Here is a 26,988-nt window from a genome sequence, read left to right as displayed (position 1 = left end):
GTTCACTATTGTTCATTACACTCGCAACTAATTGCTCTTGGGGTAGATTTATAAATGTCTCTTTGGGAAATGGCGTAACTGTAGAAATCTATTTTAGTTTGCCTTTGTTGAGTTGGAATATTTTCAAGTAAGCACATTGTTTGTAGGAAGCACATTTTGATGGAGAAAATATTTACATCTTTGGAAAGTGAGCGTGTGAGGTATTTATTTCCTACCTGAGACTTTTTGTTATTTTCTTGAACCTGTTTGTAAGGAAATTTGGCATCTCAGACCAAATGAGAAAGTCTGGTGTAATGGAGTGCGGAACTGGGAATCTGACAAGTATGGATTCCAATTATGGCACACCATCGCTTACTTGTTCTGTGATCTTAGATGAAATACTTAATTTGATTGAGCCTCTTTTTTGTGTTCTGTTAAATGGAGCTAAATAATGCCTCTATTACAGGATTATTTTCAGATTTTAATGAGATGAAAGAAAGCCTCAGTGTCAGGCATGTGGTAACTTCTCAATAAAAATTGATTCCTTTCCCTTCTCACCCTCTCCAGGGCAAACTATGGATGGGTAAGATAGCATTCTACCTGAATTTTAGCATGGATTCTCTATAAGTTATCTGGCAGAAACCATTACTGACCTGCATTTAAAATCAGATTTGGGTATTTAGCAATAGTTGCTTTTTCAGAGAGGTTTTGGACCATACAAGGAGATAACAGGAGAGTTCTCCTGACCGTCCACGAACACATTCTTTCAGACTTGGGAGTGCTAGTGTCATCTTTTTAGCCTCTCGGTCCACTTTGTTTTCTAATAGCTTTACTGAGGTATAATTTACATAGCATAAAATGTACCCATCTTAAGTATGTAACTGCACAATTCAGCGATATTTTAGAAAATACATAGAGCTGTGCAATCATCACCATGATTCAGTAGTAGAATATTTTCAACACCCAAAAAAACTTTCTTCATGTTCTTTTGTAGTTTATTCCTATTTACACCCCAAATCTAGGCAGTCATTTTTTTGTCTCTGTAATGCCTGTTCTAGACATTTTATATAAAATGTCTCCTTTTGCAACATTGTTTATTTTTATAATTTTATGAATTAAACCTTTTCAGCTGTCTTCTTTACTGTTAAAACACTTAATATTTCCAGGCATATATTTACTTCTACCTATTTAATTAGAATGAGGTGGGGTTTTTGTGTGTGTGGAACAAAATGAGGAAGTGTTTCAAGTGGATTTTTTTCCTGTTGTGCCAATCATTTATTGCACCTTTGAGACAAATTGGCTGGTACCTCTATAATTTAAATAATACACAAAAAATGAAGATTTAATTGTGAAATGGTTACTGGGGTGGAGTATCAGGGGAATGAATGCTTAGATGTGATGTTTCTGGATTTTACTCTGTAATGATATCCTTTAGAATATAGTGGAAAAACATGAGTTGCAAATACTGTAGTTGGCTGAATTCGTGCCAGGTTGAGAGGTCATGCATAGTGATGCTGACTCATGAGTCGTTGTGATCTTGGAGCATGTCTCTGGTAGCATGCCACAAGGGTCTACCCTCTGTCCTTTACCACATTTTTATCTATGTTTGATGAGTCCATGAAACAGGAGGGATGGCACATACACAGTGGGCGACAAAATCTGAAATGACCTCAGTATGCAGAGGAATAAGGATCGTTTACATCTGTGGTCAGCTACTATAGAGATAAATGTTAAGGTTTCTCATCTAGGCTGAAAAGAAAACAAAAACTAACATTGGTAAGTATAAGGTAGAAATTTGTAACTAGACCAGCAACACTTGAAGGTTTATTTTAGAAGTCTGTATAAAGTGCAGCTACCTAGTTCATTCCATGAAGCTGATGTAGCCCTTAATACCCAACCTAGACATACATACACATTAATACTCACACGGAAGAACTCTTAAGAAACAGACTCACGTAGAAAGATAAATGAAAATTCTGAATTCAGTCTTAGGAAATCACTTAAGTATATATTAAAATGACATGTGACAAAGTAGTTTATCCTAGGAGTGCTTTAATATTAGGAAATACATTGATAAGATGTATCTTGTCATAAGGACAACTATGTAGTCATCTTCATGGATGTTGGAAAGGCCTTCAGTAAATTAATTGCCATTTCTGATAGAAACTCTTCAAATGTCAGGTTTCAATTAATGGTTTGAAGGGTTCACCACTAAAACCAATTTGTTCTTAGCATTAATAAAATAAGCATAGTGTTCAAGATCCATACCATGCCAGTTTTGTTCCATTTTAGGCTATACGACCCTCAGAGAATTTCAGTCAGTGCTGATCATTAAGAATGGTATTAACAAATAAGTATGGCCAGAGCAGGGGAACAGGAAGGTGAATAGTGGAATCTGGAGCAAGATGGATGACTGGGTCTTAAGGACTGAAGCTGTTAAACCAGGAGAAGAAATTATGTGACAGCCACCTTGTAGTTCTTAAAAGGGAGACATTGACTAGCTGGATTAAGTTTGTGCTTTATTACCAGATTTAGGTCCAGTGAACTAAAGATACATGGACAGACTTTCTGTTGGAGCTTTCTGAATACTAGGAAATTTAATCTTTTGTCCCGAAATCATATTTTCTGTTTTACAGTGGCTGCCACCTGCCACAGTGTCATAGTGGAGGCTCATGCTATGGTTATATCATCTCTGTGATTCCCTCCTACTCTTAGACCTTTGTGGCTTTGTTCTTGGTTGTCCTTTTCATATCCTTTCTTGTAGTTCAGTATCTAGAATTTTTATGGTTTTCCTATGCTGTGTAAGTTTGTCAGAGGATTTTTTGGCCGTCAAAGATAGTAAGCAAATGAGAAAGAATAGAGAATTAGAAATCAGGAAAACTTACTCTAATTTACGGCCCCAAAATTATGTGAACAGCTATTTTTTCATTTCTTTTTCTTTTTTTTTTTTTTTTTAATTTTTTTTAAGACAGGGTCTCAGTTTGTGACCCAGGCTAGAATGCTGTGATGTGATCGCAGCTCATTGCAGTCTTGACCTCCTGGGTTCAAGCGATCCTCCTGCCTCAGCCCTCCAAGTAGCTGGAACTACCACCCCCAGCTAATTTTTTTGTATTTTTTTTTTTGTAAACATGGGGTTTCACCATGTTGCCCAGGCTGGTCTCGAACTCCTGAGCTCAAGCCATCCACTTGTCTTGGCCTCCCAAAGTGCTAGAATTACAAAGTGCGTAAGCCACCACGCCTGCCTGTAAGCAGCTATCTTTTTTTTTTTTTTTTTTTTTTTTTTTGAGACTGAGTCTTGCTCTGTCGCCCGGGCTGGAGTGCAGTTGCCGATCTCAGCTCACTGCAAACTCCGCCTCCCGGGTTTACGCCATTCTCCTGCCTCAGCCTCTGGAGTAGCTGGGACTACAGGCGCCCGCCACCTCGCCCGGCTAGTTTTTTTGTATTTTTAGTAGAGACGAGGTTTCACAGTGTTAGCCAGGATGGTCTTGATCTCCTGACCTCGTGATCCGCCCGTCTCGGCCTCCCAAAGTGCTGGGATTACAGGCTTGAGCCACCGCACCCGGCAGCAGCTATCTTTTAAGAGGTATATTATTTTAGTAAAAATTATTCTTATAAACAATTTTACAAAGCACCAAGAAGAAAGCAAAAAGTATCTCACCTAGAGAGAATCATTGCCATTTTGATGGCAGTCCTATTCCCTTTCTCTGCATACCAACTGGAGTCTTTAAATGCAGTCTTATAATAATACCTGTCAGAAGAAACTTGTATGTTAATCTTAAGACATTTAGAAAACCTCTGATGTTTTTCCATATGAAAAGATAATTTTGCATATTATGCCCCTTCTGGAAAATGAGTGGTTGCTTTGCCTTAATAAGAAGGTATTCTAAAGACAGGAAACATAAAAAGGATAAATCGGTATGTCTGCAGATTAATAATCACTAGGAATTGGTAGCAAAATTGAATCTTTGTTATACTTTTATGCAAAAGTGGGAGCATACAGTGAACTTCAGGGTTATAAATAAAAATTGTCAACCTATTTTCAGACATCCAAGTCTGAGCCAAATGTGAGTTTCATGCAATTCTCTGATCCAGCATATAATCCAAAATACTAATATTTGCTATATAGCAGCATTCTAGCGATTCACTTTTGTGCTGTGATATTATGGATAAAGTTACAAATGTTTAAAATATAAATGTACACTTGCATAATGTATACACATATCTGTATGTGTTTACCAATCCTATGAAGAGGTAGTAACAAATTTTAGAAGCTTTAAATCTTTTTATTACCATATAGCATCACATTTTTACATCCATCATTTCACCATCCATAGCCATTTACATTTTTTCATGGAATCTGTTACTCATATCTGTTTTTTGCATAGGCTTTAGAATCGTTTTGTTTCTGAATGTGGTCCTTGTGAAGATTCTGATAACAAAAAACCTGCTACCAGTATGTAATTTGATAATCCTAATTAATGACTACTTTAAGCCATTCTATGTAAAGTTGAATTTGTATTAATGTTTGCAACATTCAGGTAATGGGAATTAACCAACGCTAAATAGTTAGCTTTTCATATGTTTGCTGAGGTTTTAGATGTTGATTTACTAATTTTTACCCCATTGGATTTTCACATTTCACATGTTTTGACAGTCAGCCTTTTGGTATTGCCTAAGTAAGGAGTAGCTATTTAATCATGTAAAGTTTCATGTTGCTAAGTGACAGGACACGTACAGTTATTAGGTGTTACTGTGACAGACAAGTGTATAGGGACATTCTCTTGACTCCTCTGTAGATGGAAGTCAAGGGGTCAGAGAAGGAAAGGGAGCTCTGTTATTGTTGTTACATGTAAGTCTATTTCAAGTTGAAGGGTCAATCAGGATCAAAATAAAAGAATCTCCAGTGTGAAATAGCAAAGGATGAGAAGGGGGAGTGGGAGAATGTTTCACGGTTTTCAGACCTCCAAAAAAGACAAGCTTTAGATACAATATAACTTATTTTATCTCCTCCCAAATTCTCTTTTTCCTCCAGAGTCTGCCTTTTCTAACATTCTTTTCTAACTTTCATTGTTTTTTTCTTGTACCAGAAAGTCTTTTAGTTTCTTTCAGTGGCAGAGAAAAAAAAAAAACACGATAGGTTAAATGTACTTTTTTTTGAGACAGGGTCTTGCTCTGTTGTCCAGGCTAGAGTGCAGTGGAGCATTCATGGCTCACTGCAGCCTCTACCTCCTGCACTCAAGCAGTCTCAGCTTCAGCCTTCCAAGTAGCTAGGACCTTAGGCATGCTTCAGCACGTGTGGCTTTTTTTTTTTTTTTTTTTTTTTTTTTTTTTTTTTTTTTTTTTTTTTTTGTAGATACAAGGTCTCCCTGTGTTGCCTAGTCTGGTCTCAAACTTCTGGCTCAAGCAATCCTCCTGCCTTGGCCTCCCAAAGTCCTGAGATTACAGGTGTGAACCGCCTTGCCTGGCTCTAAATGTGCTTTTAAGTAGAAACTTTTTAAATTAAATGAAACTTTATATATATTTGGTCTTCAAAAGCCTTCCTGTTAACATTTTAACAACAATAAGATATTAATACTTTGAGACAGCCAGAATAATCAGAGCCACTTCTTTAGTCCCCTCCCCAGCACTCATATATACTCCAGTCTCTCTCTCCTCCTTACCCACTGTGTTCTTCCTCCAATTTCTCGTAAAAACTCTTGTGTGTGAGAGGTGGTCTCATGTTATTTGAAAAACTTGTGATGATGTCCTGTTCTTCTCCTTTGATCCCTGTGAAGGACCACTGTTTTTAAACCTCCAAAAAAGACGAGCTTTAGATACAATATAACTTCTTTTATCTGCTCCCAACTTCTCTTTTTCCTCCAGAGTGTGCCTTTTCTAACATAGCTCACATACTGCTTGTGGTTTTAGGTCTTCGAATAGCACTGGAGGCCAAGAAATCTCCGATTCTAACCTACAGACACGTGATTGAATTTTCTAAGATAACTTCCTTCTATCTTTATCTACCTCAGGAAAATGTATTTTCAAATACCAGGCTATGTTATTGCCTCAAGAATATTATATATCATAAGCTTCCTAAATGGATCAGTTTTTAAAGATTTCTAAACTCTGACCTGTGTTATTTATTCACTTTTCTGAGACTAACATAGTTGCCCACTCAACCATATATGTATCCTCAAGATGACTGTTTTCCACATTGTAGTGATATCCATATTTAAGTGGTTTGACATTTAAATTGAGGTTATGAAATAGCTTGTCAGAGTACAAAGAATGTCACGCAATTTGTCATCATTTCTTATTACTGATATTTAATAATCAGCAATAACAGGAAAGGGAAATTATGCCCAGAGGTTATCCCAGTCTAGCTTTGTGACCATGGTTCTACTTTAAGTTTTTGAGACATTTTCTTCGTCTTCATAATGGTCTTTTCCAGCTACAGAATTCTGTATCTTCGTCATTAAGCTTACGGTAGTTGACTGGCAGTGCTTTGGGATACTAACCTTAATGTTTTACCCCTTGTTTTCAAGTTTCCCACCATCAACCATAAGACCAGTAACGATGCTCAGTTTCCTGCATACATTCAAGGATGTCTTTCTTGTGAAGTTGTAGTTGTTTACCCTGGGCTAAGAGAAAATGCAGGTTAAATAGAAAGAATGCAAAAAAATCTCTGTTTAAGCTTGAACTTTTTCAAAATATGTTTAGTTATACTGCTTCTTGAAATTATAAAGTAATTCTATAGTATATGTATATATTTTTATATAATACCAGTTGTGAAGTATTTATTACATATGTTTAATTTGTATTTTTGGTAGCATGAACAGCTAATTTTAAAATCATAAATTATCTTGGGATTTCACCTACCTGGTAGGTGGTATCTTGGTAGCCAGCATTTTTATTTCTGGATATTATATTTTAAATCCTGAATACTCATCCTCATTTCTGATTGTGGCCTATTGCCATCAAGTTGGCCGGCCGCAAGACTGGGTAATTTTGCTCAGATGATTCCCAGAAAAGATTGCAAATAATTAATACAATTCAAGTTAGACTTGAAGAAATTTGGGTTGTGCTATAGTAAGTAGCTTCACTTCTAAAGGTTCCCTGATTTAAATCAAACCTTAGGGATCTTCTATGTTAGTTTTAAATTTATTTAAAGATAAAATCACTGGTACCCATATACTTATGACATACACATTAATAAAAGTGATGTCTGTTTCTGTTTGTGGATGAAAGTGTTATATCTCACTCCAGCACTGTACATTGTGTTTGAATGTCAACTTGCTCTTATGTCGCAGTTGCTGTTGAGAGCCAAGGTACGTTCATGTTAAAATGAAGACTATTGTGGGAGAGGAGAGGAGAGTGGAGTGCTGTGTAGTGAGTAGCTGCCATGTAGTCGTGCTGAAACTAGTGAACAAACGACTGAGAATGCCCAGTGGTGCAGCTCTTCTCTCCTGTGAACTAACAGCCAGATTGTTTGTAATTTCCCATGCTATTTAAAACAGGGTTCTCATGTATCAGCCATCTTCTGTAAGGGTGCCCAGTGTGACTTCGGTTGATCCTGCTGCTATTCCGCCTTCATTAACAGACTACTCAGTACCATTCCACCACACGCCAATATCAAGCATGTCATCAGATTTGCCAGGTATGTGGAGTGTTTTTGTTTTCTTTTGTTTTTTTTATCAGTTTATTATTTTTAATCTTAATCTGTAAAGCCAATATAGTTTTGAAATTTTCAATAGAAGTGCTAAGGAAATTTGAAGGCTTCATGTAAAGGTCTTACCTGTTTTTATATACCACATCCAGTTGTTATTTTAACTACAGAGCAATCTATAGATTCCTGGTGATAAGAAATATAGTAGAATAGTAAATGTTAGAGATTTTATTCTCACTTTTGGAGAATTTGTACTTAGAGACTTTTTCTTCATTTACCTATTGTAGAACCTCACAGGTGAAGGGAGCATATTTTCTCATACTCTTCTTGATAGCTCATCAAAACTTCAGAATATACTGATGTTGTTTGGGGCTGATTTTTCCTATGAGCTGTGGATTTTATTCTTACAAAGATAGGGTCTACCATCTGTTTCCCTAAAGCAGGGCTTAATACTTGGGATATCTTTTATATGTACAGTAGTTTCCCCTTATCCATGGGGGATAAGTTCCAGGACCCCCAGTAAATATCTGAAACCACAGATATTACAGAACCCTATATATACTGTTCTTTTCTATAAAGATATATTCATGATAAAGTTGAATTTTTAAATTAGGCATAGTAAGAGATGAACAGCAATAACTAATAAAATAGAACAATTATAACAATATGCTAGCATCACTACTCTTGCACTTTGTTGCCATTATTAAGTTAAAATAAGGGTTACTTGAACACAAGCACTGTGTACTGAGATAGTTAATCTGATAACTTAGATGGCTACTGAGTGACAAAGCTGGGAGCCACTGGACAGAGGAATAGTTCATGTCCTGGGTGGGATGGAGCATGATGAAGCCAGAACAGCATGAGATTTCATCAGACTATTCAGAGCAGTGTGTAATTTAAAACCTATGAATTGTTTATTTCTGGAATTTTCCATGTGATACTTTATGATTGCAGTTGACCACAGGTAACTGCAATCACAGAAGGCAAAACATAAGGGGGAATCTACTGTAAAATATCAAGGTTGCTTGAATTACCTTAGTATCAGGACTTCTGCAACCAAGGCCGTATTACAAAATTTAAACTTCCCTCCTTTACTCTTCTTCCCTCTCTCCATAGCCATTGCTTTTGCAGACATTTCTGTCAGTTATATTTGAGCAAGTTAGAACCAGTACATTCATGACTTCCCTTCTCTCGGAAGGCCCTTTTAGTGGAATACAATTCTCTCCTGTTACTAATTTTCTTCTCTAGATTTATGAAGTTAATTTTGACCTATGATTTATTTTTTTTCTCCCCTTAGTGAGGTCTTTATTTTTAAGCACAATGCTTATCCTCTTGGTGAAAATTTGTGTTACTGAAAACAATTGATGATTGGCTCAGTATGATTTTGCTTCTTGAAATTTGTTTAGATTATGTGAATAAAATTTAGTGGAAAAGAATAGACATTTTATAGTACCCATCGGAAAAAATGGCTTTTAAAGTTATTTTTTGCTTCTTAAATATATTTACTCCATATGTAATTTGGGAGTTGGTATTTTAAGAAGTTCTTTGTAGACCCAGCTAGCACAAATTGTAAAGTATTTGTAAAGTATATACAAAGTCTGATGCTAAGGTACATGTGAGGTTTCATGTCAGGGACAAAGATGGAAATGCAGAGATTCGTAATTCCTAACTGCCTTTTATGGCTGTAACATTGGCTAGTTGGAAGAGTGTCTACATGTCATCTCAGTATGTGTTATAAGCAAGCATTCCGAAAGGATTTGTTTCCTAAAGACCTTGAATTAAAAATTAATCCTGAAAAAAGATAATGAGCATTTCTGTTCATTAAAGAGATCCTACCGTTTAGCAATAGTATAGACACACTTTACAAATCACTTGCCTTGTTAGTTTTTCAGTTCTGTGAACCTAGATGAATTTTTAATTGGGGGAAATTTACATTATTTCAAAAATTGGGCATAAAGTAAGACTTTATTTCTTTTTAGGAATGTGAAACTTGAGAAAAATGCAGTAAAATATGTCTAAACTGGGTATTTGGTAAAAATGCGTTTCAAGACTGGTATTGAGCAAACAAGACTAATATCCAAGGCTGATATTTAGCCAATATTAACAATTATGGTGATACTGGTTGTTATTATTGAAAAGCTTTCTTACCAATTGATAACTGAATAGAATAGGATCTATTGTTCTTTAGAAGAATTGCTAGTTTATCATCATGTATTAATTATGTAGCAGTTACTATATCTAAATAGTTTAGTTTTACTTTGATTTTATTGTTAATGTGCTCTTTTGTGATTAGTAATTTGGTTTTATTTTTATGCATAATTTTTATGTAATTAGTCATACTGTGAAGAATTTTAGTATTGATAAACTTAATAATTTATAATAAAATATTAAATAGAACACCAAGAATGGAGAGATAACAAAGTTTTAATACATTTCTTAACATTCCTTTTAAACATAAACATGAATCTTCTGAATCTGCAGGAGAACAAAGAAGAAATGATATTAATAATGAACTGAAGCTTGGAACATCTTCTGATACTGTGCAACAGTGAATACAAAATAAAACAAATAATTTGTATTTATGGAGTGGAAAACAGCTTGATTATTTCAAGGAAAAATATGACTGCCTTATTATTGCTAGTACCATATTGTCAGGTGCGAATGGTGCTCAAAAGTTGTATCATTAAAATTTGAAAGTGCTAAACATTTACGTATTTAATCATGTAGCAGTTATGTTTTGTTAAAGTTTATGACTCAAGGAAAATGTGTTGTCATCAATAAGGGAAAAAGTCTAATGAGTCAATTTCACAGTGAAACACTTAAAATTTTAAAATTAAAATTTTATCAGTGTTAATAAAATAGTGTTAACACTACCTGCTTTTTAGTTAAAAGTGATTGACCATTTTCAACCATGAAATACTTAGGAGGGCATAAAAATGTATCAATATGACATGCTGCAATTGAAACTTACGGTGAAATAAGAACTGCATTTTGCTAATAAACTTATGAAACAAGGCAGTAACATTTTAATCACTACTGATGAAACTTTATTTCATATAAAAGTTTTAATATTCTGCTTAAAATGTAAAATGCAAGAAGACTTAGATGATTTCGTTTTTTTGTTAGGAAGAATAGCATCTAAAATACTATACCAAACTTCACTGTTAGTACTTGAGAAAAAAATGGTTTCAGTGAGAGAAATATTTACATTAAACAGATTTTATATAGACAGCACCCTTGTAATGCTTGGTAAACAATCTAGAATTCCAACCAAAATTTTAGAAAAATTTCTAGGTATTTTATTACGGTGTTGTATAAGTCACCACATTCAATTTTCCGTGGATGAGGTATCAAGATACAGATAAGTAAATCTCTTAATTCTTTTCTAAATAAACTTTATATTTACTGCACACATGAAATCATCAAAGAGAATTACAGTACATCTGAAGAACTGGAATGGAAATAATGAAAATAGGATCCTCAGTGAGCTTCAATTTTTAATTTCAATTAAAATAAATACACAGGCTTGATATGATTTTCAAACTGTTTTATATCAAGCTTGCATATTTATTTTAACTGAAATTATGAAATGGAAATAGTTGAACGTCTAGAAAATGAGCATTTTTGAGTGGTTTGGCGTCGGTACACAATATTCCAACACCATCGTCAATACTTCAGTGTTATAAAAAGGTTTCAGTTACATGAACTGAGAGATACAACAAATATTAAAGGTGATTGAATGTATGAAACTGAAAAACTATAAAAAGGTAGAAGCTATTATAAATATGAGGAAAACCGAAAACTAAAAAGATAGAAGGTACTGTAAAAAGAAAATGGTTATACCATTTGAAGCAGAACAAAATAAATAACATTCCAATAAACTTTTTTTACTTAATAATAGAAATTGAAAATGTAAAACTCTGAAGGTATTACAAGGGCTAGACAAATTTTGAGTTCTTTGGCAGAAGCAGAGAGATGATTTACTGAATAGTATCAATATGAAGACAAAGTCTGCTTATTGAGATATCTCACCTATTATTTTAATAGAGAAGTCATTGAAAAAGTTTGTTGTAATTCTCTTTGGTTTAGTATTGGCTCAAACCATCGTATCATAAAGCTAGTGACAGACATATGAAATGAAAACCTACAGCAAGCTGGGTGCGGTGGCTTGTGTCTGTAATCCCAGTACTTGGTGAGGCTGAGATGGGAGGATCGCTTGAGCTCTGGAGTTCAAAATCAACCTGGGCAGCATAGTGAGACCCTCTCTCTAAAAACAACAAAAAAAATAGTAATAATAATTAGCTGAACATGGTCACACACGCCTGTAGCCCCTACTTTTTGTGAGGCTGAGGCCAGGAGGTAACAGCTGCAGTGACCTATGATTGTACCTCTGCATCCCAGCCTGGGCAACAGAGCAGACTCAGTGTCTCCCGAAAAAGAAAAAAAAAAAAATCTGTAGCAACAATTTTCAGAAAGGCTTTAGAAATCATTGGAATGATTTCTTTCAAATGATTGGTGCTATAGCTTGTATCATTTGATAAGCATTTTTGTAATACCATTATTTGGAGATCATAAGATAATATATTTAAATTTTTTGAGTTATAAATTCATACTGGTTAGTAAATATTTTAAATGTCCCCACTGATATTGTCTATTTTGCATAAAAGCATAATGTCAGACTTTCTCTGTGTGGTGATTATATTCAGAGTGTCTCTGAATGCCAGCATAAAAATCGTGGAATTGAATAGAAATTGGCCTGTCTTAATGACGTATGGTTTCTTTTTTAAAGTTTTGAAATAATTAAAGAGAATTTAGTCACACAGGGAGGTCTAGGTGAACAGACATTGAAGTTTATTACTAGACTTTTCAGACCTAAAAATTGTATTTATTATTATTATTTGAATATGTCAGAATTATATTACTGGACAATCTTTTACACATTCCTCTTTCTAAAACCTCATTGAACAATTACAGTTCTGTGGTTCAGAAAATTACGTTAGCTCAGAACCCAGTAACCCTTGATAACCGTGTTAGCGCAGCAATTCCTGAGTGTGTGCTTTGTGCAGAGCGTTGGACTATGTACTGCTCTTGATGTGGGGACCGCTGGGACAGAGAGCTATCATTGAAATAGACATCTGTTTAAGAAGTGATACTTAGATGAACCTCTGTATTTCTGAAAAATAAATGTGAAATATCTTAAGAGCTTAAGTATGTTTTTTTTTTTTCTTTTTTTAAAGGTTCAAATCCAGATCATTAGCTCATCATTTTTATTGCTTCTCATTCTCTTAAGTGGCAAAGGGGGAAACATTTGTTTTGACTAGTCCTTCTCTGAAAAGTTTTGTACTTCTTTGAGTCTCTGGGAGCTAGTTTTTTTTTTTTTTTTTTTTTTTTTTTTTATCAGAGAATATATTCATCTTTGGGTTTTAAACACTTCAAATGTCACTAATCATGGTATAGAACTTCCCTGTGGCAGAGTGGTAAGCACTTACCACAAATGTTTTGTGATTTGTGATAAAAATGATTTAGGGAAATAATTCTGGTCTCCTAAAATATGAGACAACTATTAACAAAGCATTTTTGTTTTAGGTTTGGATTTTCTTTCCCTTATTCCAGTTGATCCCCAGGTATGTATCCTGAATTTAAGCAACTAATTTGTATTTGATTGTTGGTTATGTCATACTAACTAAAAATGACCAGTTGCATAAAATCAGGACAGTCAACTCTGAATTACTTACATTGATGGAAAGGAAGTACTGTGCAAATATTTCACAGTTTATTTGAAGGAATAAAGTTGTTTCAGTTTATCATTTTGGTCTTTAATATCTAAATTTTAAATTCTGTTTTATTTAGCTTAATCAGTTGGCATCTCTTACAAGCATTTGAATGATTAGAATGAATGGAAACAGTTCTGGGTGGCTGCAAGTTAAAATTTTACAAATACAGTTTTATTTTTTAGCTAAAACATTCTGTACATAGAAAATCAACAGCTAAACCTGATTAGACAGACTTGACTCATTAGCTTGATTCTTCATTGTTTTTAAGGATATTCAAATTTGGACTTTGGGGAGGCCCCAGTTTAAAGTTGCTATATGTCAATCATCCCTGTTTTCTCTGTCGAAGATGAGAAACCCTAGTAGCCCAGAGTCCCAACATGAAGACCTTACAGTGAGCATGGATTGCACAGACAGACTTATAGCAGAGGCAGAGCAGAGGAGGAGAGGTCCTGTATCAGCCTCCTGTTTCAGTACTCTATCAGATTACATGAACAGCACCAGAAATTTATGTGCAGACTGAGGAATTTCTTGTCATTCAGTGTTGACCTCCTTCTGGCAGTATATATAACAGAGGTACCTAGCAAAGGTATCTGTGTATTTTTCTAGGAAATGGATTCTTCAGATGTAAGGATTGCTAATTTTTATGTGACCAGTTCTTTTACAAAAAATTATCTTGGAACCTAGAGGTTTTTATTTCATAGCTCTATTTTGTATATTTAGCAGTGGTCTAACTTATTTGGTGAGTCCGTAGTAGAAGGGTGAGGTGGGGCCTTCAGTTTGCCATAGAATCCTTAGGTTTTACTACTTGACCTCCATATTATCCCTTAATTCTTGTCATTGTATCTACAATAAGGGATGCAGGGTTAGAACTTAAGTGGCTGCAGTCTGAATACTTCTAAGAATTCAATGCAGAGCCTGTTGATGGCAGGACTGTAGCATCTAGGACTACTTTCATAAATGAGTATCTTTTTCTTGAGGCAATCAAAAACTGCCTGAGAGGTAGCAGGAATAAAATGTAAGTTTCTTGGCTTTATTCTAGATTTACCCCCCAATTTTAATGGAAAGTTAGAAATTGATTTGATTTTAGAAAAGAGTTTTAATACCTGACAATTCAACTATCTTTAGAGCTTCTTGGAAGCTCTTTAAGAACTATTCTTCTCCCTGTAACTAATGTCCCTTGACTCTGTGTGTGGCATTCATTTTATTGATGAACCAAAACAGTTATCTATCCAAAGCGTTGAATAACTTGTTCTTTTGAAGGGTAGTCTGAATTTTACTTGTTGTCGTCCCTCTGACTGGCAACTTAAACCTGGGACTATTGTTTCTGTTTTATTCACCAGCCTTGGAAATCATGTAGTCTAAACAACTTGACTTTTAAATTCCTCTTCCGTAATCCAGTGTCTCTAATGATAAGCTGCATAATCTTGAGAATGGGGAATGTGAGTCAGATATCCTTACTGATCTTTCATACAGTTGAACTAATGACAAACTTAAAACATCTCTTGCAGGATATCACTAAGACCTCTTGTTTTGCTAAAGTCAGTGCAGTCATTTCTCACATAAAATATTCTATACTGATATAATGCTTTTGGCTCATCTCTCTTCACTCCTCTGTTAATATTAGAGTAGTACACTCAGGTTTGTACTTGTTTGGATCAGTGATGGGATCAGTAACCAGGATTGTAAGGGAACTTGTGAAATATGAGCACTAGGAAAGGGGTGTTAAACAGGCATCATGAGAAGATTAGATTAGATCTTCTTTAACATTTATTGCAAAACTTTGTGATTACCTGAGATAATTTTCTGTCCTGAGGATCCTGTGATAGTTAGCTACCGTCTAGTCTGTGTTTTAGAATGAATGTTGTAATTCTGATGACACAGGTATTTTATGTTTATGTACAAAGGAGTCCAACGCCATCATTCAGCTGGTCAGCCTTAACCTTCATAAAGGGTCTGTTTGATACTTAATTCACACCGGGAAAGGCTAACAAATACTTTTTAAAATGTTATTAAGCAAAAATGCCGGTGTAAGCTCAACAGTTCTTTCAAAATTGACACCCAACTAAATACAGTTAGGTAACAAATTCTTTCTGAGATTAAGTATGGGTTGTCATTGGAGGGCCAATATTTAGTATTAAATGACTTCAGTTATTGTTGACATTATACTTTTACCTTTGTATGCGGTCAGCAAACAAGTTCCTCAAGTTTAGAGAGAATCAGGAATATATGCTGCATTCTCTAAATAATGTAAAATAGCTGAATTCATGCCACCTTCCACCCAAAGATGTGAAGTTTTGAGCAATTTTTAAATCCCAGCGGGATTTAAATATGTGAATATTGCTTGTGCATTTCTAATAATTTGTAGTCTCTTTATTTAAAATCAAGTAGCCTCTTCCTCATTGGCATCATTGTTTGTTTCAAGCAGTACTGTCCTCCTATGTTTTTGGATAGTCTCACCTCACCCTTAACAGCAAGCAGTACGTCTGTCACCACCACCAGCTCCCATGAAAGCAGTACTCACGTTAGTTCATCCAGCAGCAGGAGTGAGACAGGGGTCATAACCAGCAGTGGAAGTAACATTCCTGACATCATCTCATTGGACTAAAGGAGGACTCACTTGATTCTGGGAATCATTCATCAGAACTGCTTTTTCTTGGATCTCTAGTCTGTGGAAACTTTTTTTTTTTTTTTAACAATTTGGTATTTATTGAAAGTCAAATGGATTCTTTTGCTTTCTGAGAGGTGAACACAGAAGACTGCAACAAGAACCAAATGACATGCAAGGATTTTTCTTAATTATGCTGTATCTCAGCATCAGATACATTCAGCCATAACTGTATCTTCCTGAGAGATGGATTTCACTTTCATACGTTAATGGATGGAGTCTACAAATCAATGAAAAAAGTTTTTGTTAAAGAGCAATAAAATTATGTAAATATTCAAGTAACCTTTTTTCTAATTAAAAAAAATTGTAATCAGTGATTCTAGAATGACAGCAACTTCTGTTTAACCTACGTGAAGGAAAGAAAAATATATGGAAAGAAATTAATGTTTACTGAATGAGTCCTTTCCATGGAGATTTGTTCTGTTTCATTGAAGTAATGAAGTTTCAGTACGTGGCCAAAGCTTGGATTCCACTTTTCGTCCTGCAGTTCCACTTTTCTTCATGATCCCATCAAAGAAAAACGGCATTTGTGTTACTTGGCTTTTTTCCTGCTTATCATTTACACTTTGACGTTGTTTGCTAATGAATGCTGTGTGAAGTTCTGGGATTTGGCTACTCTTCATTGGTGATTATGTTTAAGAGCACTATGCAGATTCTGCCCTTGACATAATGTGTGTTATTATGTTTTTAGTAATTGTACATTCTTCATTCTAGAGTTTTCTATAAATTTGAGGCTTGCCTTCTCAAAAAAGAAACCCTATGCAGCCATTGAATGAAATGTCTTTGGGGTACGGTGTGACTGAAATGTTTGTTAGAAATTTGTTCACACTATCAAATATTGATATCTTGGAGCCAGCAGAAGAGCAAATTTTGGGAGGTGGTAATAACAAAATTTAATTTCTTCCCAAGAACTTAATTTTCTCATTTATTTTACAGAATAGTAGTGAAATACTTGATGAAACTTTGTATTTTGGTAGCACTGACATAGAAAATGTGTTTTAGATTTATGATGATCATATTTCTCACCAATGTAATTTCAGTCTCAGCAGTGATTTTCAAACTTAGAAAAAGGGACAGCATTAGATTTTTTTTTTCATTTTTTAAAAACAAAATCTTACCTGAAACTACAAAAGACAAAAGAGAATTACAAATGTTTGAATTAAAGTGAAGAAGGGTTGGGGAAGATAAGCCTGAACCCACTTCCTGTCTCAATCCATGCTACCCCAAACACTCCAGGGTATCTCTGAGGTTATATTGGGTGCACTTTGAAAATTTTCTTCTGTAGTGTGTTGCTTTGATTTTAAATCACACAGAAAACTGGGTTTTACTCTTAGAGAAACATTTTCATCCAAGTTTTATAGTTTGCTTCATTTGACTTCCTGAATCATTTTTGAGTTCACAAGGATTTAGTACTTTTCTGTTTAGCTTTCTCTCTCTAAGGTTTACCTTAAAAACGAAGTCCTTATTTTAATGGCCAGTCCAACCAATTGATTTCTCAAACTGAAGTGCCCAGGTGAGGACTTATCAATTTCAGTTAGAATAGGGATGTACTACTTAAGAGTTGGTGCAGCTCCAAGGAGCTTACTTGTACTTGCTTGGGTTTTGTTTTTTTTGTTTTGTTTTGTTTTGTTTTGTTTTGTTTTGTTTTTGTTGTAACTTTCTCAAGTTTCCATGGCCTTTGTGTATTCTTTTTATGTTGATTTAATTTCATGTGGTTTCCCATATCATCCCTTCTTTGGCTACATCATCTCCTTATTCAAGAGATTATCCCTTTGTGGGGGCTGCTTATTTTAAAGATGTGGGGGGAAAAAACCCGAATCTATGAGCAGTAGTTGCACATAGTTGCCAGTTTTATCTTCTTAGTCATTAGATTTCCAAACCATGTTGTAGTTTTTTGGTCCAGATATAATATTTCTTTCTCATAAAGTTTTATGTTGCTGCTCTAAATACAGATGCAATTTTTATTGACTCTGTAATCAGATAGAAAAAATTTAACTTGATTTGTGTGGCATAATTAATAAAGAAATTATGTATATTTGTTATTTTGTTACCCTTTAGATTGTCAGAGACTCCCCAATTTAATCAACAAAGTTTTATAAAGTAAATGAAAATATTAGTAGAAATTAGTTTATTTACTTGGTTCTTATAACTGATACCTCTGTGCTTTTGTAATTGTGATTTTTTTTTCTGTTTTCTGTGGACAGTTTTAATGTTCAGTTTGGTGTTTTACACTGAAATTACATATAAATTTTTAATTTATTTCATACAGGCAACTTGCATTTTAAAAAATACACTTTGAAGTTTATCATCTTGAAGTTGGGGCTTGCATTGTGTATCTGTCTTTGAGCATTAGTACTTTATGATTTTGGCCTTATGGCAGCATCATGATTACTGAGCCATCAGACTTTAATATGGTCATTGTTTCTTATCCAGACCCTAACTTTCTAGTAGTTTATTTTGCTATCCCAGATTTCTGCTTAACCAGATACAAGGGATTTTCAGTGGGGTTGTCTTAGCTGTCACCTAGATTATCTTAGGAAATGAACTGTAATTGTCAGTCTCCTAAAATCAAATTTTATTATTATTATTATTATTATTATTATTATTATTTTGAGGCTGAATCTTACTCTTGTTGCCCAGGATGGAGTATAATGGTGCAATCTTGGCTCATTGCAACCTCCGCCTCCAGGGTTCAAGCGATTCTCCTGCCTCAGCCTCCCAAGTAGCTGGGATTACAGGCATGAACCACCACGCCCAGCTAATTTTGTATTTTTAGTAGAGACGGGGTTTCTCCATTTTGGTCAGGCTGGTCTCGAACTCCCGACCTCAGGTGATCCGCCTGCCTTGGCCTCCCAAAGTGCTGGGATTTACAGGCATGAGCCACCGTGCCCGGCCAAAATAAAATGTTTTTATCTTTCTTCACTGAGAACTATGAAGGGCTTTTCTTGCTCTGGTAATCCCCCACAGTGTAATTGGTGCTGAAAATAGCTTTGTGCCTGAGGTCTGTTTTCACTCACTCACTTTCTGACCATTAGGTGAGCCACTTCAGGATTTTCTAGCCTGAAGTTATAAAAACTTGGCATCTGTCCTTAGATAATTGTAAAGGCAAAACGAAAGCATTGAGGTGAATTTAGGTTATATGGCATTTATCTGGTAATGTGTTTCAGAAAAGCTAGAATGAAAATATGATGTAAGGGATAGCGAGGATAGGTTGATTCATAATTCTTGGTATAAAACCAAGTTTTCCTTAGTCTTGAGGAATTTGAAGAAAGGTAAAATGTTGGATTTTAAGCAAAGTAGGATTGACCAGAGACTGTTCTGACTTTGACATTCAGACCTTTCAGATGTTCTTCCTTCAGACCAGTCCAAGACACTCACCATTTCCAACCAAGTTGTCTTTTTTTTCTGCCAATAAAGTATTCATTAGTTGACATTTGTTTGTATTTTAGGTAAAGTCAATTTTTTAAAAACATTAATTTAATTCATAGGTATGCCTTTCATTTCTCTGGCCTTCAGTTGGTTTAAAAAAAAAAAAAAGCACTTAGCCAGACCATTCTTTATTTAGTAAACATTTTTATTTTCTTAATTTTTCCTGCAAGATTTTCTCCATTTTCATGGAATGTCATAATGACATTACCATTATTTTCTAGCTCTTTTCATCATAGAAAAATGTAGAGCAGTGCACCGTTTAAACATGTCTGACATTAGATTTAGTGGTCCTGGCTTCATGTGATTTGGGAGCTTTAAGTTGTCATTTAGATTGATGATTCAACCTGATTCACCATCTTTTTTACTACAATTCTACATGAATGTGGTGAAACAGGTAGAAGAAAATTAAGCATTTCTCTGCTTTTGGAATCTAATGTTCCTGCCAAGTGACTGGTTTGTAACACCCCCTCACCCCCACTTTGTTAGGAACCTGCAATTCCTAAAAGAAATAAATAAAGCTGTATACAATGTCCATTCGTTAATGCTTGCCTGGTTGAATAATGTTTGTTTTTTCTGTTTATGTAAGTAGTACATGCTTATTGTGGAAAATTTAGACAATACAGAAAAGTATAACAATTGCTTATAATTCTGTCACCAGAAAAAAAATCACTTGATATTTTTGCATATTCCTTGCCAGTGTCTTTGCTACTTCTGTATATTTTTACATAGTTTCATCATTCTCAGTGTAATTTGTATCTTGGGGTTTTCCCCCTCAATCTACAAGCATTATTCCATGTCATTAAAAACTGTGTCAACTATTATTAATTTTATGGTACTCCGTTGTTATGGATGTACCATGATTCATAAAACCTTTCCTTATTTTGAACAGTTTAGATTGTATCTCATAATGCCATGGTGAATGTCTTTGTGCATAAATTATTTTCTTAGGATAAATACTGGAAGTGGAATTTCTGGTCAAGGGTATATGAACACTTTTGTAGTTGTTGATTCATATCACTTTTCCACATGGGTATGCTAATTTATACTGCAGCTGGATGGTATGAGAAGAGTGGTCTAGCCATATTTTCCAAGAACATGAAATATTTTATCTTTATGCAGGCATCTGCACTAAGACACTCTGCCCTTCTGACCCTATGGAACGGGGTTAACTGATTTGAAGATCTTTGGCAGAGATTTTCCCAGGCTTTCTTAGTTTTAAATATATCTGACATGGGCTGGGAGCGGAGGCTCACGCCTATAATCCCAGCACTTTGGGAGGCCGAGGCGAGCGGATCACCTGAAGTCAGGAGACCAGCCCGGCTAACATGGTGAAACCCCATCTCTAGCAAAAATACATAAATTAGCTGGGTGTGATGGCAGGGCGCCTGTAGTCCCAGCTACTTGGGATACCGAGGCAGGAGAATCGCTTGAACCTGGGAGGCAGAGATTTCGGTGATCTGAGATTGTGCCACTACACTTCAGCCTGGGTAACAAAGCAAGACTCTGTCTCCAAAAAAAATTATACACACTCACACACACACACATATACATAATCTGACATGTTCCAGAAACACCTGCATATGGCTATCCAGGCTTTTCACGTGATTTTACTTGCACTGTAAAGTTGCACAAATATTGTCAGACTACATTTTCCATTTTTAGTTCAAAAGTGTCACTTTTTTTAAAAAAGCCACTTGTACCTAAGGTCTGCCCTTAGAGGTCAGCTCTTTTTCCTCTTCCTGTAGGCCCGATTATGGCCTTTCTGAGGTCCCCAAAGCCAGTAGAGTCTACTGAGCCAAAGGCATTCTGTCCCCGAACTGAAAAGTGGTAAGGCTAAAAACTATAAAAACAGGCAAACATTGCCTATTTTCACTTTCTATTCCCTTATGTTTCCAATAAGGGTAGCTGTGGGGAAAGGAAAAACAGATTGCTATCTTCAGATGTTTGAGGTACAACATTTTCTTGATTGGCAAATGCCATCATTTCCCAAACCTTCCTATTTCTGAATGGCTTTTTAAAAAAGCTTTATTTTGTGTTCTCAAAGCGTAATTCTTTTAAGTGACGAAGAGTGTTACCCTGTTGTAAAACAGGGTAAAAGAATGTCTCGTTCTTGGAATAGCTCCTCAGAGGAAAGTGGTGTTATTCCCCATTTTACAAATGAAACAGGTTTAGATAGGTTTTCCAAGGTCACAGTGAAGGTCACAGTGAATGAGTAGTGGACTTGGGAGTCTGACCTAGAATTACCCCAAAAGCTTTCTGCCTGAACTGAAGTGACATTAATTAGCTGTGCTACCTAGGAGACTGGTATGGTAATCTAGACTTAAAATCATGAGAACTGGTTTCAGATGATAGCCAGAGGAATAAGGAAGGAGTGGATGCTGAAGCCATTTCAGAGGAAGACTCAAGATTCAGTGACTGGATATATGAGTAAGGATTGAGTCCATTTTTCATCCATTTTTCAAGCCTGGGTAACTTAGATGTTAATGGCACTATTTACAGAGACAGGAGGCAGTTTAGAGTGAAGATGAATCAGGTATGGGAGACAGTGATGAATATTAAGCATGGGGTTTCAGAAAGGAAGCATCCACGAGGCTCATTCCTGGTTTTTCTGCAGTCTTTTAAATAAAAGTACAAACCTCCCTTGTCATCCATTTTTGTCTTCACTTATCTCCATTCTATATTATGTTCTAGTCGCTGATCGCTTCCTAGGCCATTCTTGGCTACATCTTAGCGTTTTCTTTTGATTTTTCTCTTCACTGCCTTGCCCATAACAAATTTGGCTGCCACCTGAGGCCCTGCCGTCCCCTACAGCTCACACCAGCGTGGGCTGTGTTCACATTCTACATATCTCAAGATACAGTGGTTACTGTCCTTCCCCCCGACTCCATCGTTAACGCCTCTCAAAAATCTCTGCCTCTGAAGCTCATGCTAAGAGGTTATACTATCAACTGCCTCTAGTCTTATAACTGCCTGATCATTCCCCTTGATTTGCTGGAGGCTTTGGCTCACAGCGTTCCTTGCCATCCTTGATTCTGTTCATTATTCTCAGTATCTTCAGCATTCTATAGGTGATTTATCCAAGTTGGTCTGTGAGGTTTTGGTTACTTTACCTCCAACATTTTCTTCTACTGAACCACACCTTCTGTTTTCCTCTTTGCTACTTGTCCAGCTTAGACTGCTGTCATTATTGCAGCCTTGAACAAATCTCAGTCTCCTATCCATCCTCTGACATGACTTAGCATAGTTTCTTTGCCCATTCTTATCAGCTATAACAAATGTTATTGCTCTCTTTTCAGACCACTTCCTTGTCAGAAGATGGCTTTGCTGCTTAATTCAAACAAGGGACAGTCCATCAGCATGATTTCTTCCCCACCTATGACCACCTCCATCTTTTTTTATTTCCAGTCTCAGAATGAGGTCGGCCTTTAAGGTCAACCCAGCCACATGGGCCTTTGACTCTGGTCTCCTGTTGTCATCTTCAAGACCTTACCCTGTCAGACTTCCCCTCTCATCTCCATGTCTCTCACCTCTCTACTGCTGCTTTTCTTGGCTTACAAATGGCCTCAGTCATCAAGTATTTGAGATTATATTAGGTGCCAGGCATTGTATCAGGCACTTGGAACACAAGACAGGTTCCTGCCCCCACCAAAGTTGTGCTCCAGTAGCATCAACAGAGGTGTGAAATAGGGAGATTACAATGTTAATGGTAAAAGGCAAAGTATAGGGTGCTACAAGAGCATGTAAATGAGGCACCTCAATGATTTGATAGAAGTAATGTGGAGAAATGTGAATTGATTAAAAGCTTGTCCAAAAAGAGGGCTGAAAATGTTTAGAATTGCTGGAAGTTTGCTAAGGAATATTGAGAAATATGCATAGATAGATCGTGAAGGGCCTTGCAAAACAGTGATGAGGCATTGAAGAGTTTTCATGATCATTAGTAGTAATGAGAATTTGTTGAGTTTGGTATGATTATCTCCATATTACAAATGTGGAAACAGATTCTGAGCAGATGAGTGACTGACTTGTCCAAGGTCGTGCAGCTGGTAATTGAGGAGTCAGACTTCAAATCCAGTTTTTAACTACTTTCTCAAAGGCCTTTCTTGATCATTCTATCTAAAAAGCAAGTATTTCCTATTATCACAGTACCCTGTTCATACACTATTAATATGTAAAATAATCCCTGCATACTGTCTGTTTCCCCAGCTAGATTGTAAGCTCCATGAGGGCAGGGGTGATAACTTTTAACTTGCATCCCAGAGCCTAACATGATATGTGGTGCATAGAAAGTACCCAGTAAATATTGGTGGATGAAGAAATGGTGGATAATCATTTGCACTTGACTTATGCTGACTGGAAATTCGATACCTTTGGAATATATAATACCTCAGCAGTAAGCATTCACCAAGAGAGAAAAACAGAAAGAGGTGCATGTTTAGGGTGGTTGGTACAGGAGATGGATACTGAGGTGTTGGAAGGCAGCATACTCACCTTCTGAACTCCAAAAACTTACAGGGGCAAGGGCCATTAACAAGGGGTGGGTAGAGCAGTGCACAGTGGGGATAATAATGTGGGAATAGGTGTTGTATTAAACCTGAAAGTGTAAGCAACTCCTTGTAGACCCACCCTACTGTGTATAAAAGGCTGGAGAAATTCTTCATATGTTCTACTCTAGATTAGGTATTCAGGACCACCTTATCTGGGTCAGGTACCCCACACTGATACAATATAATTGTAAATATAATTTATCCTCAGTCTCTTATGGCTAGCCACCTGACCCAAATCATTATTAGACTCAACACTTTGGAACTGGAACAAAAATCAGTTGACCTGATTTCTGAAAGACATGCCCACCTGCTATTTGACAAGCTATAGACATACCCCACAATTGATGGGTAGTAGCACTGAAACTATCAAAGTGGATGAATTCATCCAGAGGAGTTGATGAGTGAGAAAGAAGACTGGAAAAGGAACACAAGGAGATCAAGAAGGATCAGCTGAGACTGAAGGAAAATAATGTATTACAGAGGCCAAAAAGTAGAGTATTTCAAGAAGCAAGTGGTTAGTGGAGTTAAAAGCTGCTGATACAACCTAAAAAGGTAAGTGTCCATTTTTTAAAAAAGCTTTCATTTAAAACAACACCATATTTGATTGAATCTAAGTACCTGATTGTAAGACATTAAAGAAAAATGCTAATTAAACTATCACCCATTGCTTTCATTGGTCAATGAAAGTACTTCAATATGTATCCTATTAAAATGTTGAGGGATGAATATGCATCTTACAAGTGAGGAATTATGATAATTTTTGTATTCCTTTGGCTTTCTTAACCAGGCCGTATCTGTTAATTTCATCAAGAACAATTTCAGTGGTATCCAGATCAAAGGCAGATGAAGGGATGGGTGTGGACATAGGCATGTGTGTCATTTGAACGGCAGAGTTAAAAGAGTTACTTAGTGGTTTGACTTTCATGTCTGAGAACCATGTGATTGATGTGATTGGTTCCAGAAACAAGGAGGAGGTAAGGATGATGTATGAGGATAACAACCAGTTTCAAATAGCAATCCTGGAGAATCAGAGAATGGACTAGAGGTGAGTTGGACACTGTAGACTTACAATGATAGCTAAATGGTAGAGCTTTCTTCAGTAATGCCCCTTGTTGAAGCCATAGTTGTGGAAGAAGTCAGAGGCTGGATTTATTCAAGGTTGGGGTTTTGTCACATTGGTGCAGCAGAGTGGCAGGGGTAATCTCCTAAAGTTGCTGGCAAGTAGTTTACGTGCTAGAATCTCAGCTGCCATCACACTCCTGGAATTAATTTGTGTTGAAGTCAAATGTGCTCCTAATTGCCAGGTCTCTTGGACTTGATTTTTACTAGCTTCAACATCTGCAGTTGACACAGTGTCTTCCATTTCTTGGTTATTGTGCCAACACGTCTTTTTCTATCTTCGGGAACCCATTTTCTTCTCTCTGCCCTGGAAATGTAGCTATAATCTTGCCGGTCAGTGGCATTTCCCCCAGCCACTTGACCTACATTCCTTGATTTGCTCAACTCTTAATATTCCACTAGAATGTAAGTTCTGTGAGGGCTGTGATTTTTTGTTTTGCTAATCAGGTGTCTGGAACAGTTTTTACTTGCAACTTAACTATTCCATTGTATTTGAAGTGGCTTTCTTATAAGTTGTTTATGTGTGTGTATATGTATATATTCATGTTCCTTTGTGTGTTTATGCATATATATGTAAAGTACATTTGTGTATAGCTATACATACGTATGTATACATGTATATATGTGCATATATACACAGTATGTGGATTGCTGTGTATGTGTGTATATATACACACACGTAAAGCTTTACATATATAGCTTTACATATATACTGGGGCTGCCTTTACAAAGCTCCACAAATAGGGTGTCTTAACAGAAATGTGTTGTCTCAGGATCTGCAGGCTACAAGTGTGAAATGAAAGTGTCAGCAGGGTTGTTTCCTTCTAAGGACTCATAGGGAAGAATGTCTTCCAGGTTTTCTCACTGGCTTGTAGGTGGCAGTCTTCTCCTTGTGTCTCTTTATATAGTCTTCCTTCTGTGCATGTTTGTCTGTGTCCAAATTTCCCCTGTTTGTTAGGGCAAGAGTCATACTGGATTAGGATCCACCTTAATGACCTCATTTAATTAGATTACCCCTATGAAGACCTTATTGCCAAGTAAGGTCACATTCTGAGGAATGAAGGGTCAGGATTCAAACATACATACATATATATGTATGTATATTTTCCCCCCTAATGGTGTGACACATTTCAACTCCCTAACACATGAAGTTCACCCATTTAAAGTGTACGATTTAGAGTTGGGAGCAAGATGCCTGAATAGGAACAGCTCCAGCCTCCAGCTCCCAGCGCGAGTGACACAGAAGACGGGTGATTTCTGCATTTTCAACTGAGGTGCAGACCGACACCTCACACCTCACACAGCGGGGTACACCCCTGAGATGAAGCTTCAAGAGCAAGAATCAGACAGCAGCACTCGCTGTTCAGCAATATTCTATCTTCTGGAGCCTGTGCTGCTGATACCCAGGAAACAGGGTCTGGAGTGAACCTCAAGGAATCTCCAACAGACCTACAGCTGACTATTAGAAGGAAAACTAACAAACAGAAAGGACACCCACACCAAAACCCCATCAGTACGTCACCAGCATCAAAGACCAAAGGCAGATAAAACCACAAAGATGGGGAAAAAGCAGGGCAGAAAAGCTAGAAATTCAAAAAATAAGAACACATCTCCCCTTACAAAGGAACGCACCTCATCGCCAGCAACGGATCAAAGCTGGATGGAGAATGACTTTGACAAGTTGAGAGGAGAAGGCTTCAGTCGATCAAACTTCTCAGAGCTAAAGGAGGAACTATGTACCCAGCGCAATCTTGAAAAAAGAATGGAAGAATGGATAACTAGAATAATCAATGCAGAGAAGGCCATAAACGAACTGACAGAGATAAAAACCAT

At 36.3% G+C, this 26,988-nt stretch overlaps 1 protein-coding gene across 7 annotated transcripts in view; it reads left to right on the top strand.

Moving 5' to 3' along the window:
• Positions 1 to 20,034, top strand: part of PIAS2 (protein inhibitor of activated STAT 2) — a 106,234-nt gene extending 86,200 nt beyond the window's left edge. For 3 of the 7 annotated variants that reach the window (XM_030926006.1, XM_030926008.1, XM_030926007.1), the window contains 2 exons: positions 7,476 to 7,615; positions 10,106 to 12,832. In XM_030926006.1, the coding sequence (XP_030781866.1) occupies positions 7,476 to 7,615; positions 10,106 to 10,176 (211 nt within the window). In that variant the 3' untranslated portion in view covers positions 10,177 to 12,832. Of the gene's footprint in view, positions 1 to 7,475; positions 7,616 to 10,105; positions 12,833 to 13,210; positions 13,249 to 15,820 lie in introns of those variants that run through there. The other 4 variants (XM_030926002.1, XM_030926004.1, XM_030926005.1 and 1 more) reach the window with 3 other exon arrangements.
• Positions 20,035 to 26,988: the final 6,954 nt, after the last annotated feature.

This window comes from Rhinopithecus roxellana, chromosome 21, assembly GCF_007565055.1.
Source record: "Rhinopithecus roxellana isolate Shanxi Qingling chromosome 21, ASM756505v1, whole genome shotgun sequence".
NCBI lineage: Eukaryota > Metazoa > Chordata > Mammalia > Primates > Cercopithecidae > Rhinopithecus > Rhinopithecus roxellana.
The sequence above is the reverse complement of the archived record's forward strand: the minus strand, read 5'-3'. Positions and strand labels throughout refer to the sequence as shown.